This window comes from Salmo salar, chromosome 17 (genome assembly GCF_965601325.2).
Source record: "Salmo salar chromosome 17, fSalSal1, whole genome shotgun sequence".
NCBI classification, from domain to species: Eukaryota; Metazoa; Chordata; class Actinopteri; order Salmoniformes; family Salmonidae; genus Salmo; species Salmo salar.
In genome coordinates, this window is record NC_138307.1 from 6,842,437 (window position 1) to 6,860,360 (window position 17,924).

Sequence of the window (17,924 nt, forward strand, 5' to 3'; positions counted from 1 at the left end):
AGGAACATTCAAACCATGGAGTATCAACATACGAGTCAACTGAATATGACTTGGTAGCCTCGTCAGACCTGGGCTTGGCTCCAACTATTAATCCTTCACCTCATCTTAATGTATTGTTCGGTATTGGTGGGTTTTTTGCAGATTGTGTGCTTTCTGGATGACTTGGAAATTTATCTAGAATATGTGCTTGACTGTTGCTTGAAATTTCACTTTTGTCCTAGGAACCAAGGTTAAGATAAATACACCATCTGGTGTTGTTTGGTCGTGTATGTTTTGGGCTGTTTGTTAACTTTAACATCCTGCATCTGTGACCTACGGCCAAGAGCATTCACCATACAGAACCCAGATTCACCTAAAAATAGAACTGAATTTTGAGCATTAGTTTAATTCTGTGCTGTAAAGCATTCTGATGTCTGACTAATAAAGTATACATTTTTGAAGCATGTATTCAAGTTGAGAAACATGCAATTTATTGAAAGTGAAAGGCATACATGGCATTGGATGGATTCACAATTGGACAACCCTACCTTTCACATCAAATTTAATTTGAGACAAACTTTTGTTTTTTTAAGCAAAGTATAGGTTGGCAGCAAAAGCATAGGCTTATTCTGTAATTTGATATTTAAAGTATTGCAATCATACAGTGTTATTGATCCTTATTCAGCTAAATATAGAATTTCTATGTTAGTAACATTCTATGATTAGGTGGTATTCCTTATGGCAGTGATCAATACCTCTGACAAATCAGAATGTTATTTTAACTCAGGGAATATTCAAAGCCCATGGTTGGAATGATCCTTGTTTGCTGGCTGGAATCTGGAAAATAACAATGGCTGCCATTACTCCTGAGCAGTAAGTTGGATTTCAAACAGTCATGGCTGCCATGTGAATAAGGTACAGTACATTGAACTGGCGACTTGCCGGTTCCATTTCACTCCCTACCCCTTCCTGTTCCTAACTCCTTTATGTTTGCAGATCTGTAAGATGGAAGCAGTATGAAAACTCCATATTCAAATTGGCAAACATTGATGGGTTAGGGTCAAGCATTATGGGTTGGGGTAGGGAGTGAATTGAGACTGGCTGGTGGCGTCGCCTTACCTTCTGAGTAAAGGTGGTGTTACAGGCCAGACAGGTCCTCTCTGGGGTAGCAGGGCTGTTCAGGGTAAAGGGTCCCACCATACCAGCCTCTACCCGGGCTGCTGCCACCGCGTCTTTAATGGCGAAGAACACAGAGCTACCCAGGAACAGCACTGGCTCTCCGATTCCCTGTGGAGAAGAATATTTACTTTATCGTCAAATTAACTCGACAGAACATTCTTTACGGACTACTGTAGACACCAAAGGTCTTGTTTAAAGGCTATAACTAGTTTAACTATAGTTTTTCCTGGTCACTCACACACACACACACACACACACACACACACACACACTTCTCTCACCTTAGATGAGTAGATGGCATGTGGGTTGTCAGAGCCTGAAAGCAGGTAGACGTTGAACTGAAGTGGTATGTCACAGACAGCAGGGATCTTGTACTGGGACGGGCCACGTGTGTACAACACTCCCGAGGGAGAGAACTTCAGCTCCTCCATGGTGTACAGACCCAAACCCTGGATGAAAGCGCCCTCAATCTGGCCAATGTCTACGGAGGGGTTGATGCTCCTTCCAATATCCATAACAATGTCTGTCCTCACCGTCTAGACATGGGCAGAAAACAAATGTCAAATTGTGCATATTTAATAGTATGAAATAGTGAATGTCTTCATTTGAACATCTGACTAGTACCTAAGATAAAGTGTGTAACAACAGTAAAAGCATGTAGGAGATACTGGTTGTGTAAGTGAGGTTACCCTGTAGTCTCCAGTGAGACAGTCGACCTCCACCTCACTGCAGCAGGCACCGTAGGTGTAGTAGGCATACGGCCGGCCCTCCTGCTTCTCCCAGTCCATGTGGAGGTCATGACCCCTATGCAAACGTCAGCAGTTTATGTTAAACATTATTTATACCCACATTGCTATCTACTGTAAATATATACATGTTTGTATCTTTCCACATTAGATAAGAGTAGCAATATTTTACACATAGGCCCTACAGTTCTAAAGGTCAATGGTTTGTATCTGCAATAGTGAAATAAAAGATAATATGAAAGGCTTCTATACACTCCTACGTGTTAGGTCTGCATGCTGAATCTCATTACCTGTAGTATCCAGTAGCTGACAGACTGATCTTTTGGATGAATGCTGAGTTCACCTATTTTCCAGAACACAAACAGGTCATTTAGAACCATGTCGCTATTCATGAACTGATTTATATCCCTCTGTTCTACTTAAATCATTTTGTCATGGGAAGTGGTTATGAAATACCCAGGTCTGCCATGTGCCTTCTGGGTTCTGTTTCCTGACAGGTTCTAGTCTTTGGTACAGGGTCTCACAGGCATCCTAAGGGACAAGACAAAACGCGCGACAGACCGGTTGAATATGACTGATCGATTGGTTGAATATCCATACTAAACACGCCAACAGGAAAATATCCACATCAGGTGTTGGAGCACCAACTGATCTGGGATCAGGCTAGCCGGGGAGATCCCAGGTAATACTGTACCTTCACGGCCATGCCATTGGCATCCGTGCCAAAGGAGGCGGCGGAGGGGCAGGTGTTGGGCACAGCGCTGGTGTTGGTCTCTGTGATGTGGATGAGAGAGGCGGGGATGTGCAGCTCTCTACTCGCCACCTGGAGATAGATTAATTGATTGAATGTCAAAAGTACATACAGCCAAGTAGAAGCAGTACATCATTGTCTCACTCCAACTAGTCAAGCTAAGTGTAAGTACCTATACTGTAAGTACCTGTTGCATTTTAGTGTGTATTCCCTGGCCCATCTCGGTTCCACCATGACTGACTAGAACAGAACCGTCCTTGTAGATGTGTACCAGAGATGCAGCCTGTCTCAGACACACACACACACAGAAAATATCTTTATACCTTTATTTTATCGATTCATTATGTATAATTTGATTGGCTAATTTGACAGTGCAAAGGCAAAGCTAACCTGGTTCAGGAAGCCGTCTGAGAATGCGATGCCATACTTAATGGGTATCGTGGCCATGCCTCTCTTCTTCCAGCGGTTCTGCTGGTTAAACTGGGCGATGGATTTGCGCCTGCTGCCGTAGTCAGACTTCTCCTTGCATTCGTCCCAGCAACGCAGGAGGTTCTTAGGATCAAACTCAAACTTGTAATGTGTCAGGGACACCTCCTTGTACATGTTTATCTCACGGATCTGCTCAAGAAAGAGAAATTATTAAGAGAACTGTGTTATGAAGTGTATACAGTACTTTATGAAATCTAAGGCATTTATAGCATATTGACTTTATAGCATATTCAGCTATCTTAAAAATCTCCGACGTCATCAGTTTTTGAACAGACTTAATTTATGCATGTCTGTCACGAGACTACCCACTGAGAGATTTTTGTTTATATCAATTCGATTTTCCTCTATAAGGCTCTGGTACCACCCACTATTATTATAGACAATTAGCCAGGTTCTATTTATATGGCTTTCCTCCCTGTCCCCATTACCCTCCCGGACCCCTAACACTTCACCCCTGACCTCTTCAGCGTTGCAGCCCAACTTCATGGCCACGTCATTGATCATATTCTCAGTGACCAACATGCTCTGGGGCACACCGAATCCTCGGAACGCCGTGTTGGAGGGCAGGTTGGTTTTACACGCCACCGAGCGACCGCGAAGGTTGGGCACGTTGTACGCATTGTCCAGGTGAAGGAGAATCTTCTCTATTACCTGGAGAAAGGGAGGGGGCAAAGAGCTCAGACACTGTCTATGACAAGCATAGAGACAGCGTCTGGTATTAGGTGTCAAGGACGACTTGGGGTTAAGGCTTGAACGGTGAAAGGCAGAGGAAGAGTGACTCACCAACAAAGACTCATCTGCAGTGTTTCCAGAGTTGGCGTAATAATGTAGATCAGCAGCCATTATCCTCCCATCGTTCATAAAGCCCACCTGGAAACATTAACACACCATCAGTCAAATCTATAGTACCACTTAGAGATCCCTCAAATGCCTCCCTTTGTGAGTCAGTCACATCACAAAGCCTTAAGAGGGGAAGCACCTTGTGTTTGCCCAGGACAGGGTGGCGGGCCCCAGTGATCAGCATGTCCTCTCCTCTCTCCAGAACACAACGCACAGCCCGACCAGTCCTGGGTAGACAGATCAGAACAGGCCGGGATTCAAACAAACACATCAATTATGTTTTGGATTTATAGATTACCATTGTATTTGGGTTAAATATGTAATGTATCATTGGATCTAGTAGGTTATTTTAGAAGTATTCTACTTACTTCCATGCAGCCACAGAAGTGATGCAGGCTATGATAGACGTTTTGGTCACTTTCCCTCCAAACGCTCCGCCAACCCTCTTCACATGGCAGGACACTCGGTTGGAGGGAATCCCAAGAGTCTCTGCGATGGATTCCTACAGAAAAGACACAGACAAGAAACATTTCATTTGGCAATTAGGAGTAATGACTTACACTTGAACAGTGACTATTTGATATTTTCCTATCCTCAGGGATGGAGATTGAGGAAGTAGAGTTGACTGTACCTGGGTATAGGTTGGGTGTTGACAGGAGAGATAAACTTTGAGCTCCCTGTCTTCACCAGAAGGCACAACAACCATGCTCTGTGTTTCCATGTAGAAATGCTCCTGACCACCAAGCCGGATCTCCCCTGAGATTAAAGAGCACAGCACGGCTCAGTGCATAAACTTAACCGGTACAAACACTCAAGATAGGAACCAGGTTGACACACCTGGTACGCATACGAAACTAAGACATACTGTACCTTCATAAACATGGTCAACCTTATCAAAAGCCACGTCCACGTTGCCTCGCTCGATCATCCTCTGGGGCAGAAAGAAGGACTGTTTCTCAATAGCCTCCTCAACAGTGAACACTGGGCCTGGCAGATCCTCATAGCCGATCTTCACTAGAGCCGCCCCTCTCTTAGCCTGCTTCCTGGTGTCAGCCACCACTGCACACACCATGTGACCCACGCATGACACCTGAGGAAGAGAGACGTACATAAACCTGGCAATAACATTTGTGAACATCGTATTAACTAACAGTCATGCATCTGTGTGAGAATGGCCTTCATACATGACCAAACGTATGTGGAGACCTGCTCGTCGAACATCTCATTCCAAAATCATGGGCATTAATATGGAGTTGGGGGACTTGCTTCCATTCAGCCAAAAGAGCATTAGTGAGGTCAGGCACTGATGTTGGGCGATTAGGCCTGGCTCGCAGTCGGCGTTCCAATTTATCCCAAAGGTTTTCGATGAGGTCAGGGATCTGTGCAGGCCAGTCAAACCATTTCCCTGTAGACCTTGCTTTGTGCACAGGGGCATTGTCATGCTGAAACAGGAAAAGGCCTTCCCCAAACGGTTGCCACAAAGTTGGAAGCACAGAATCATCTAGAATGTCATTGTATGCTGTAGCGTTAAGATTTCTCTTCACTGAAACTAAGAGGCCTAGCCCAAACCATGAAAAACATCCCAAGGCCATTATTCCTCCTCCACCAAACGTTACAGTTAGCACTTTGCCTTCGGGCAGGTAGTATTCTCCTGACATCCACCATACCCAAATTCGTCCGTCGGACTGCCAGATTGTGAAGCGTGATTCATCACTCCAGAGAATGTGTTTCCACTGCTCCAGAGTCCAATGGCGGCGAGCTTTACACCACTCCAGCCGACGCTTGGCATTGCGCATGGAGATCTTAAGCTTGTGTGCAGCTACTCGGCCATGGAAACCCACTTCATGAAGCTCCCGGCGACGATGCTTCCAGAGGCAGTTGGAACTCGGTAGTGAGTGTTGCAGCCAAGGACAGATGATTTTTTACACGATATGCGCTTTAGCACTCGGCGGTCCCGTTCTGTGAGCTTGTGTGGCCTAACACTTCGCGGCTGAGCCATTGTTGCTCCTAGACGTTCCACTTCACAATAACAGCACCAACAGTTGACCGGGGCAGGTCTTGCAGGGCATACATTTCAAGAACTGACTTGTTGGAAAGGTGACATCCTATGACAGGGCCACTTTGAAAGTCACGGAGCTCTTCAGTAAGGTCATTCTACTGCCTAATGTTAATCTATGGAGATTACATGGCTGTGTGCTCGATTTTACACACCTGTCAGCAACGGGTGTGGCTGAAATAGCAGAATACACTAATTTGAAGGGGTGTCCACATACTTTTGTATATACACAGTATAGTCTGCATTGTGAGGTGAATAAACAGCATGGCTACTCAGTTCCGGTGTGACAACACACTGGACAAGCCTTTGATGATATCATACACTGTATGAAAACAACAACACATATGATATGACATGACACGACACGTGTGATTCTGGTTGTGTCTCTTCGATAAAGCACTACAATACCTCATTCTGAGCCAGAATGTCCTCGTCTATGCCTGTAAATGTCCTGAACTTCTTCCCTGGGATGTCTTTAGAAGTGATGACATCCACCACACCTGGAACCTGGAGAGCTTCACTGATATCTATGTCTCTGTTAGGAGGGGGAGGAAAAAAATACAGTGTGTAGAGAGACAGTCATTCACATACTAACCAATACTACCTCTCATTTCATACAGGTTAGGATTATACATGGCATTGTGTTTATATGGCCATTACTCATTTACAGTGAATGACATTCAGGTAAGGATCTATGGTGGTGTATACCCATTTAACAATGAGGATAACAACCTATTGAGGACCACATGACGCACCATGCTGGTTAACAATAGCTAGTCGCTCTACACTGGTGTGTCTATGAAGCCCACTTCCTGTCCAATGAATTGTGAATGTGTGAGTAAGGTCTATACTTTGTATTCTATACAACCTGGATAAAACCCATTATTACTGTTGGCTGTGGATAGATGGTTCTATTAGATTTTTATCATTCAATATTTATTAGGGATATTGATTCAGCACAGTGCAGCCAAATGAACATCTTAAGATTCCTCATTAAATGAGAGGCAGTATTGGTGATTATATGAATGATTGGGACTGCTCACTGTATGATCTACACCAGGGGTGTACAACAGGTGGCCCGTGGGCCAAAACCGTCCTGCAAGAGATTCTTTTTGGCCCTCCAAAGTTTAGGAAAACAAACAATGATTTTAATTTAGAAAAATGATTTAGTAATCCCTCAAATAAAAAGAGACGTGATCGTGTCTCAATGTAATCAAGGTATGAAGTTAATGCAATCTCTTATTGGCTTGTGGTCAATTTGCATAGTACAAATTATTATAATTACATCCCGGCCCCACTGACCTCCAACTCCGACCCCCAAAAAACTGCCCCGCAGCTGAATCTATTTGGCTACCCCTGGGCTACACAGTGGGCTCCATTTTCAGATAGCATTAAGCCAGCGCAAATTGTCAAGCACATGCTCTTTGGCAATTTCGGCCTGTTAAAGGGGAAAGTACAACTGAATTTTTATTTTATTTAATGTTTATTTAACCAGGTAGGGTAGTTGAGAACAAGTTCTCATTTGCAACTGCGACCTGGCCAAGATAAAGCATAGCAATTCGACACAGAGTTACATATGGAATAAACAAAACATACAGTCAATAATACAGTAGAACAAAAGAAAACAAAAAGTACAGTGAGTGCAAATGAGGTAAGATAAGGCATCTTCCGCATTTAACCCAACCTCTGAATCAGAGAGGTGGCACCCGGGGAACAGTGGGTTAACTGCCTTGCTCAGGGGCAGAACGACAGATTTTTACCTTGTCGGATCGGGGATTCGATCCAGCAACCTTTCTGTTACTGGCCCAACGCTCTAACCACTAGGCTACCTGCCACCCCACAGGAAAGTCCTACTTTTTTTAATATGATAACTGATGACCAATGGACCACACAGGTCGGTAATTTGACCACGCTTACAAGTTTAGATAGCTGGCTGCTGGAAGAAAAAAAAAATTGCTGACATGGACTAATTGTGTAACTGCTTATGCACAACCAAATTTCTTAATTGCACCTTGTTCATTCTATTGTTCTAACTCTCAACAATAAGTTGAGACCCCGAATGAGTTCCAAATGTATGTATTTTTTAATAAAAGGGGGACTAGGATGAGAATATTCCGTTCCCCCAGCCGAATTAGAGTTGATGACAACACACAGACCGCCAATAACCAACAGAACTTGACAAAAGCATGCAGTATTAAGCCATGGAACGCCCTTGATTGGCCAGTGAGTGGCCAAGCCCTCGTCACACCTACAACTTGTTTATTCATCGTGCCACCACTAGCTAATGCGCTCACAATTCCGGCTGTGAAAATAGCACAAATATTTCTGACCCCCCCCCCCCCCCCCCCTCGACCTATAGTGCTACCGCCAGTGCTTAGATTTACCATTGCTTTAGGTTTGTTAAAATAGAGCTCAGTATGTTATGAACTAAGAAAGTGGTTTGTGAGGAAACTTATCCATGAATACTTTGCAATGTTCTCCAGGACTTACAGGATCTTAGCGTGTGGTCTGGTGCTAGTGACCAGGACTATGTGGAGCTCTCCGTCCATCTTGGGGATGTCATCACAGTAAACAGCTTCTCCAGTAGCCTGGCTGATGGCTGAACGGTGCATGATCGGCCGACCTACTGGGTCGTCGCCACTCTGGCCTTTCACCACAGCCTGAAACCAAAACACATGTTTTTATGACAGCCTGAAATGTAACCATGTTTGTTTCCACACCAATCAACCCAACTTTATTGTCCTCAGAGGAAATGTTGGTTTGTAGGCAGGGGTAATCTTTCGTGAACTGACTAAATGACGTGAGATTTTAGTCCTGGGTTAACATGATCAAACCATGATTGTTAATAAGAATTTGTTCTTAAAAAAATAAGTTTGCATTTTTACAAACAAATGAACATTTTCAATGTAAATTGCATGCTAGATTAGGGTCCAGACACTTTTTTTTACAATTTACTCCAACCAGCGCTTCACTTCCTCACCCTCGTTATGCAGTATGGGGGCTCTGAAAAAAACGAACAAATGCTCCAAAAACAACCAAAAACTTCCTTTTAGAAATGTCCCAGTATAATGATGCAGGTTCTTTAGGTGTTGCACACATGAAATGGTACGATTCGAGCCGTTTCCCCTATCCAGCTGTTCCATTCTCCGTGAAGCCTGCTGCTAGAAGGGACGGCGAGGTATTGCTCGAGTCGCAAAACAAAATGGAATATAACGTTCAGAATGACAATGGCACGTGTACAACACGTAAAGACCTGCATCACGTTTCTAAAAGGATGATTTGGGCGTTTGTGGAGCATTTGTTCATGTTGTCAGATCACACGTACTGCACAATGAGGAATAGTCACTGGTTGGGGTAGGTGAAATCGCAAAATTCGTCTTCAACCGACTAAAATAAAATCAAACAGACCTGGAACTCTTGTAGGCTGGGCTGTAGCTGTTTAGGTAGTGGACGTATTCCACTGCTCATCTCTTCTGATAGGTCCTCCTGGATCACATTCTGTACAATACCAAAAACATATCTATATTTCGAGAAACATTAGCAAATCCACGTTAGAAATTTCAAGTTTGCCAAGTAGGCTGCCAATTGGGCGAAGAGTGACCCAGTCCATACCATCTCCCAGAGCTTGTGCAGCATCTGCAGATTGAACTTGAAGAGGAGGCTGAGAGTTAGGGACCTGCGGAACTCCACCTGCCCACCGGGGTGGGAGGGAGACAGGGATATCTCATCTAAGAGTTGGGTGTAGGCTTCACTCAGCGTCTGCTCATCCCACTTCCTGGAGGGGTGTGTGTTTGGACGTGGGGGGTACAAAACAAGCAAGGATGTAAAACACAGATAATGTAACACAAGAACATTACTGAGGAGGGTAACAAGGAAACATATGAATTACAAACAAGTTTAGCTAGCTCTCCTCAAAAGAAAAATAGCCCATTAACCAAACCCTGCTAATTGTGTTAAAAATTCCCTCTGTACCTTCCGATGACTGCAGCACATGTTTTGGTGGCGCTGACAGTGCATGGCCCTACACCGCCGTAGTAGATACTAAGCTCCTTGACCACGCTGGAACCCTCTGTGAACATGACCCTCATCCCAGTGGTCACTGTGGCCAGGGCATTCTCCTTACGAGGGGCCTGGCGGAACGCTCGCATGAACTCTCCCTGCAAACACAGGATTCAACTCACCTTAAGGCCAGGAGTTCTTCCTGGTGAGGTCAAATGCATGAGATTCTCAAGAGGTTCTCCATTCCCAAGTGGCTTCTTACTATACCTGTCTAGATACTGGTATGAACACAGACAGGACAATCTCATCCGGTTTTAGAGATGTTTTTCCAAACCCCACAAAGAAATCTTTATTAAGCAGGATTTCTTGTCTTCCCCCTGGTATAGAACCAATTAACACAATGATTTGTAATAATTCAATACAAAACATGGTTAAATTAGACACAGAATAAATGAAATGAATGAAAATGGTCACTACTGACAACTCACTCTTTGACACCACATTAAGTGTGCAGTTCCCAGCAGCGAACACAGGGTTCAGGTCTGAATTGGGATATGCACTGACAATATTGCCTCCTATGGACTAACACACACAGAAACACACCATAAATATGTTTAACAGTCAAACAAATGCAAAAATACATGTTTACCAGTGATCCCCTGAGGGTAGTTAAGACGTAGCGATTTGGACAGTAATGTGCAGCACAGCTGTTAGCCTGGTTCCAGACCTGTTTGTGCTATATAGCCAACAATGACCAAAGGTGCTGGCAAGACCGGACAAACCAGGCCACCATCTGGGACCAGGCTACAAAGCTGTTAGTGAATGACAGAAACAGATGACTCATACGCACGGCAACGTTGCGTATCTGCTGTCCTCCCAGGTTCCCCAGCTGCTGTAGGAGGGATCTGTATATCTCTGTCTTCTCCTCAGGAATCTCCTGGACCAGCCCCTCCAACAGGGCCTTAACCACAGACAGACTGCAGCCAGCCCCGATACACACACCTACAGACACAACAGACAAACATGAACAGTTCTGAGAGACCGAGAGAGACTGAGACCGAAACCGAGAGAGAGAGAATAAGAACAAGAGAGCTTACCTTGCGGAGTCTTGGTAACCTCGAACAGCTCTTGGACTCTGGTGGGTGATATTATTATGGGATGCCAGGCACCTTTGAACTTGATGTCTGGGCCGATGTTGGTGTTGCCCATGACCAGCGGTGCCTGAGGGTGGCTGGTCTTCAGCTGGATCAGTTCCTCCAGAGACACAGGGGAGACCCACACCATCCTTTCCCCACGGAACAGCTGACTAACCTGGGGCTCTGTCTCTGCCATCAGCTGAGTGGAGGATAGCGGAGGATTGTCAGGATATAAATATCGCTAGGTTATAGACTAACGAGGATATAGTCTAATGTCGTTAAAACAGTCTAAGACCTATGAGGCATTCGACGGACAACTCTTATAGCAAAATAACAGTATTTTGCCAATTTGGTGTCAATTAATAATTCTGTCTTGTGTAAAGGTTGTTAATTCAACTATTTTAGACTGAAGAATGGTACTTTTTGACTGTTACACAGTGACATACAGTATATGATGAGAGCATATCAAACTGTGTAATTCACTATTTGACCACTAGTACATTGAGTGGCCACTAGTCCCGCTGCCTTACTATGAGTTCTGGTGGGAAGATGAGATCTTGGGTGGGGTCCAGAGGGAGGAGGTCCTCCTGGTCAAACAGCTGTGGTGGAAGCTCCTGGAAGACACAGTCAATGTCATGTATGCCAACAAACACGTCTCGCTTTTTATAAAACAAGTGTGTTAAATCGGATTAAATGCAGCAATGTCATGGAATTGTGAACTATAACTTTACAATGTCATTAGTGAGGTGGTAACATTTGTTTAAATTGAACCTTTAACTAGGCAAGTCAGTTAAGAACAAATTCTTATTTACAATGACAGCCTACCCCGGCCAAACCCTAACGATGCTGGGCCAATTGGGCGCCTCCCAATCACGGCCGGTTGTGATACAGCCTGGAATCGAACCAGGGTCTGTAGTGAGGCCTCTAGCACTGAGATGCACTGCCTAAGACCGCTGCGCCACTCGACAATACAATGACTAAATTATATTATACAGCTAAGCCATGCAAATTAAATGTAGTGTTTAAAGGAGCAATCAGCAGTTGAAACAGTAAAAAGCAGCTTCCCCCATTTCTGTAAAAAGCTGAGGGATAGGGCTAGAGAAACACTCAAATGCATAGACAGAGCAATGGATGCAAGGACTGACCATCCATCCAAATTATAGTTTTTAACCATGTTGAGGGTATATAGTGTTTCTTTACATTACTTTGTTTACAAACATTGGAGTGGAGCTTATATTTTGGGCACTGATGCGGTACGACAGTTGAACCAAGCCCATGAATCATTTCTAAGTTATATTTTCAAGAATGAATGGGTACACATGATTCAAGTCCAAAAATTGATGTAGCAACTGCATATTACCCTTTAATGGCTGCCCCTCTTCACACAAATATATATATATATATTTTTTTAAAGTCGCACGATTTAGAGCAAAAATAAAATGTCCTCAAGCTTCCAGTAAAGAGATCAAAATACTTCCTATCGGGCTATGGCTGAACCATGCCTCTTTAAGCCTTAAAGTCAGGCAAGAATCTCTTGATTAGGTCACTAGGTGTTGAACTAAGATTAATATAGTACTTTAACAAGAGGTTGTACTTTATTTATGTTTATTCGCTCAGTTGCCTCACTTCTCAAAAAAGGAAAATCTGTTAAACATTTCATAAAATGCGTATGGCCTGAATAGAAAGAGTCACTCACATTCTCTGATCTCTCCGGAGACGACTCTCCATTCAGACAACATCCGGCACCATTACCATTGGCTTGACAACAGTTTGATTCCTAAAGATGGATAACAGGATGGGTTATACATTCACTTTACAGACAGTAAATACAAATGCAATGCGTGTGTCTGTTATGTGCAATATAATTTATACCGGACTAAAAGTCTTGCAGCCATCAACAATGGGACGATATCCTGTGCACCGGCACAAATTGCCTCCAAGTGCCACTGTGATGTCCTCCATGTTGGGCTGTGGTTTGTTCCTCAGTAAAGTGTACATGGACATCACCATGCCTGGAGTACAGAACCCACACTGAGACCCGTGGGCCTTGGCTATACGCTCCTGCAAGCACACACACAAGCATATAATCCAGTCAGCCACACTGAATGAGAGCTTCAGCCATCCATCGTAGGGCCTACCTGTACTGGGTGCACCCTGGTCTCGGTGTTGCCAATGCCCTCCACAGTGGTGACTGCTGCCCCCTGAAGCTGGCAGACTGGCAGCAGGCAGGCGTTGGCAGAGTAATGGCTAGTAGGTGAAGGTAAACTGGCCTAAGTGGCATTTACATTTTCAATATGAACGTAATATATCATCCAAGTTTTATAGAGAACATCATAAGTAGGGCTTTGAAGACACTGGAAGATAAATGTTGGATTTGTCCATGCATCAGTTTTTCTTCATGCAAATTGTGTCCAAAAAGCACCTTCTGCCACAACTATACAGACACGCTATGCACTTCATACAAATTCTTATTTACAATGACGGCCTACCAGGGAACAGTGGGTTGGTTAACTTGTTCAGGGGCAGAACGACAGATTTTTACCTTGTCAGCTCGGGGATTCAATCCAGCAACCTTTCAGTTACTGGCCCAACGCTCTAACCACTAGGCTACCTGCCACCCCACAGAAAAGGCCTACTTAAAAGTTACTGTCTCAATATGCCAATTATAGTATTCATCAACAGTGTAAAGTTCATAAAAATCAGTCAATCATTTATTGAGGGATGAAAGGATACAGGATGGTCTTGGTGCCAGGCTGGTAGCGAGACACCATGACAGTACAGGCTCCACATCCTCCTCCTCCACATCCGTACTTGGTACCAGTCAACCTCACTGGAGTCAGGCACCGTCAAGGAATATAATAGTACATGCCACTCAGCAGACATTTTTATCCAAAGTGATTTACAGTACAGTGAGTGATCGATGGATACATTTTCAGTATGTGATCAATGCAGAAATTCAACCCACACAACGTTACCAGCTGAGGAGACACTCTGCTTGGGCTAGACAATCTATCAGTATCCATATTTCCACATACCATAACATTAAACGATTTCAACGGATATATTATACAGTCAATCCTAATCAAAGGAAAGTGCACACTCACAGTGACACGCACCATGGAACTCTCTCTGATAGGCCTTATAACATTATTGTCACACCTCACTCTGGACTGGCTTGTGTGGTAAACAAAACACACTTAGAAAAATCAGTGCACCACCCTAGGCTACCCATAAAGTATGAACTTTTAAGTTACTGATTGTGCAATCAGTTGGCTATAGTTTACGCAACATCTGTCCGTTTTTCTTCAGGATAAATATTAATAAGAGTACACTACAAAAATAGTACACTATATTATTCATTTCAATGTAAATACTTAATTCAATGTGGGTGCTTCACTTCTCATCTATACATTTTCAGCAAGGAAAGGATACACCTCTCTCGGAGGTAAGACAGTAACATAGTCTCTGGGTCTGCATTGTTTTCGGTCACCTGTTTGAAAGCAGGAGAGAAATCGTGTAAAACACATGCAGTAGTTTTTCGGTCATTCTGAGACAGTAGGCCTGAAGCCTACATCCAGTATCTTTGGTACAAACACAGACGACGGGAAGTAATCATTGATCAACAACATTAGCAGCCATGCAGTTTTGTACAGGAACAGTACGTAGTTGGATAAAGTTAGGCAACGTGCAAAATAATCGCAAAGTGCTTCACCTTAAACCAACATACAGCTAATGCACAATACAATAACACAGTAAATGATTTACCTTTTTACCGTTGACATAGAAACACAAGCAGTCGGTTTCTTTATTCTCGCTCATTTTCTTCTCATTTGCGCATTAAAGTCCAGTGTTAACGGTTTCTGCGACTACTCAAACGCCTCCTTGACGAAAGCAAATTCAGCTGCTTTCCTTGCCGTTTTGTAGAACCTTTCACCTAGTGGTTGATATACAACAAACAGTCCCGTTATTAAACCCGTTGATAATGACTGATTTGAAATCGATACGATAGTCAGAGGAGAAAGTACATTTGGAGTGCATAGCCTACTGTAAATTGACTCCACCTCCCAATGTCAATGTTGTGTAACAACAAAGTTGAACCCTCTTACTTCAATCAACACTAACTGATGGAATGCAGATACAGGATTAATACATTTCAATTAATGACATCTTGGTATCGTAAGGTGCCCTAAATGGAAAAATAACCTATTAAATGTTGTTTTCTTCGCATAATTTTGACCAAAGAGAATGAAACTATGCACTTCTAACCAGAGGGTGGCACTACAACCTAACCTACCTAAATCCTCTCAACGAAATCATTGCTAATCACTTGTTAGGCTACCACATTGATTGATCGAGCTAACAAGGTACAAATCTGTCGTTTTGGCCCTAAACAAGGCAGTTAACCCACTGTTCCTAGGACGACATTGCATATAAGAATTTGTTCTTAACTGACTTGCCTAGTTAAATAAAGGTAAAATAAATATAAATAATATATGTATATATATATATATATATATATATATATATATATATATATATAGAAAGCTGACATTTATAATATACAACAATTGCCCTTTGAGCAATTTTCTTTCTGAGACTGTGCCAAATCATAATGTGATGGGCAGTAAAATAAGTACAATAAATCATTTCCAATATCATGATGTTTGTGGAGTGTTGTTTTGATTTCATAGAGGCATGGTTAGGGTTAAATGTATTCTGCCCATGTGCACTAAATTCCACACTCTCAGAGGAAGACTGATAGATAGCCTTTTTGGGTGTTGGCAGGTCACCTTGTTCTCTCTGTCTCTCTCTGTGTCTCTCTGTGTCTCTTCAGCAGCACATTGTCTCCCAGTCAGTCAGACAGGCTGACCTAGACTGTGCTTCCTGTCTGTGGGCTGTTGTTTTGTTGCCAGGTCCCTCTCTTCTCTGCTGCTCTGTAGGACAGGTCTGTCCCAGGGGACTGAGAATGAGGAATGCACTGAGAGCACTTTCACAAGAAAATGGTGTCTAATAATTCTGTATGACAAGACACGGAAATTAGTATTAATGAATAAATCTATTAATTCATTAAAGTGACCCCATCGAGTTCATGACTTTGTGTACCAGGGGTTACTGTAGATAAGCCCCAAACCATACAATTAGCATGTCAGCTGAATATGAGCTTCTTCTGGGTTGTTTGTGTGAATAGGGAGATAGAATAATGTTATGGTATGGTAGGTACCACATCAGTGTGCTTTTCCCTTTTCCCCTAAGGGGTTCACATTGATATTATTCCTTTATTGTGATACTGGTTGTACCCTACCTAAAACAACATCAGTGTACATACAGTACAGTCTAGCTTCTGTCTTTGGTTACTCAGCTAGGAGATCTGAGTGATTTCAGCCGTGCTGCTGGGTTTAATGTGGTGTCTTACATGCTGTTTCAACAGTAAACTTTGAAGATAGGATCAGGACTGCAGAACACAATTACATAATGCTCAGATGACTAGAGCACAGTCAGACGGATTGAAGTTCACAGCTTGTTTCTAATTCAGTCTGACTTCACCAAGAGGTTGAGTGAAGAACATGACTCTGAATTTGACTTGAAAACCTCTTTCCTTCATTTCTTTCCCTCACTTAAGAAGCAAACCCTCTCAGGAATCCAGACTCGGGAATTTAACCCAGTGGTGTTACTATTCAGCCAAACTCTGGAATTGAAATGAAGGGGAAACATGATCTAAATGAAGGGGAGACTTACATCAAAATAACCATTAAAGCAATGTTAAGTGGTGAAGGACAGGGTAGACACTTTTGGGTGCTGAGTGAGTAGTGGTGGTGGGGCACCACCATGGATGCTCAGTGGGACTACGCTTCATGTTTATGGATGAGCCCCAGACTGCAACTGGCTCCCTGCTGGCCCCCTGCTGGGGAATGATCATGGGCAGCGTGCCTCCTGGTGCGCTCATCACAGTGCTGCTAATTCATGGTGCTGTAAGGCTGTGGAAGGCTGCTCTCCTCTGGGATGACTGGGATTAGCCTAGCATACATACAGTGAGGGAAAAAAGTATTTGATCCCCTGCTGATTTTGTACGTTTGCCCACTGACAAAGAAATGATCAGTCTATAATTTTAATGGTAGGTTTATTTGAACAGTGAGAGACAGAATAACAACAAAAAAATCCTGAAAAACGCATATCAAAAATGTTAAAAATTGATTTGCATTTTAATGAGGGAAATAAGTATTTGACCCCTCTGCAAAACATGACTTAGTACTTGGTGGCAAAACCCTTGTTGGCAATCACAGAGGTCAGACATTTCTTGTAGTTGGCCACCAGGTTTGCACACATCTCAGGAGGGATTTTGTCCCACTCCTCTTTGCAGAGCTTCTCCAAGTCATTAAGGTTTCGAGGCTGACGTTTGGCAACTCGAACCTTCAGCTCCCTCCACAGATTTTCTATGGGATTAAGGTCTGGCGACTGTCTAGACCACTTCAGGACCTTAATGTGCTTCTTCTTGAGCCACTCCTTTGTTGCCTTGGCCGTGTGTTTTGGGTCGTTGTCATGCTGGAATACCCATCCACGACCCATTTTCAATGCCCTGGCTGAAGGAAGGAGGTTCTCACCCAAGATTTGACAGTACATGGCCCCGTCCATTGTCCCTTTGATGCGGTGAAGTTGTCCTGTCCCCTTAGCAGAAAAACACCCCCAAAGCATGTTTCCACCTCCATGTTTGATGGTGGGGATGGTGTTCTTGGGGTCATAGGCAGCATTCC

The 17,924-nt window shown here is 43.5% G+C and overlaps 1 protein-coding gene across 1 annotated transcript; it reads right to left on the reverse strand.

The window, feature by feature from the left end:
• Positions 1 to 447: 447 nt before the first annotated feature.
• aox6 (aldehyde oxidase 6) lies at positions 448 to 15,245 on the reverse strand. The gene is made up of 31 exons (XM_014151595.3): positions 14,941 to 15,245; positions 14,608 to 14,665; positions 13,909 to 14,005; positions 13,314 to 13,422; positions 13,048 to 13,236; positions 12,872 to 12,952; positions 11,706 to 11,789; positions 11,137 to 11,374; positions 10,890 to 11,041; positions 10,528 to 10,621; positions 10,307 to 10,416; positions 10,013 to 10,197; positions 9,653 to 9,815; positions 9,449 to 9,538; positions 8,531 to 8,700; positions 6,449 to 6,575; positions 4,855 to 5,074; positions 4,616 to 4,740; positions 4,353 to 4,486; positions 4,124 to 4,211; positions 3,928 to 4,014; positions 3,604 to 3,795; positions 3,046 to 3,273; positions 2,843 to 2,938; positions 2,599 to 2,727; positions 2,361 to 2,435; positions 2,195 to 2,247; positions 1,848 to 1,962; positions 1,440 to 1,694; positions 1,099 to 1,266; positions 448 to 816 (listed from the first exon to the last, which is right to left on the reverse strand). The coding sequence occupies exons 1-31, from the start codon at positions 14,992 to 14,994 to the stop codon at positions 763 to 765; spliced, it is 4,020 nt and encodes a 1,339-aa protein (XP_014007070.2). The 5' UTR covers positions 14,995 to 15,245; the 3' UTR covers positions 448 to 762.
• Positions 15,246 to 17,924: the final 2,679 nt, after the last annotated feature.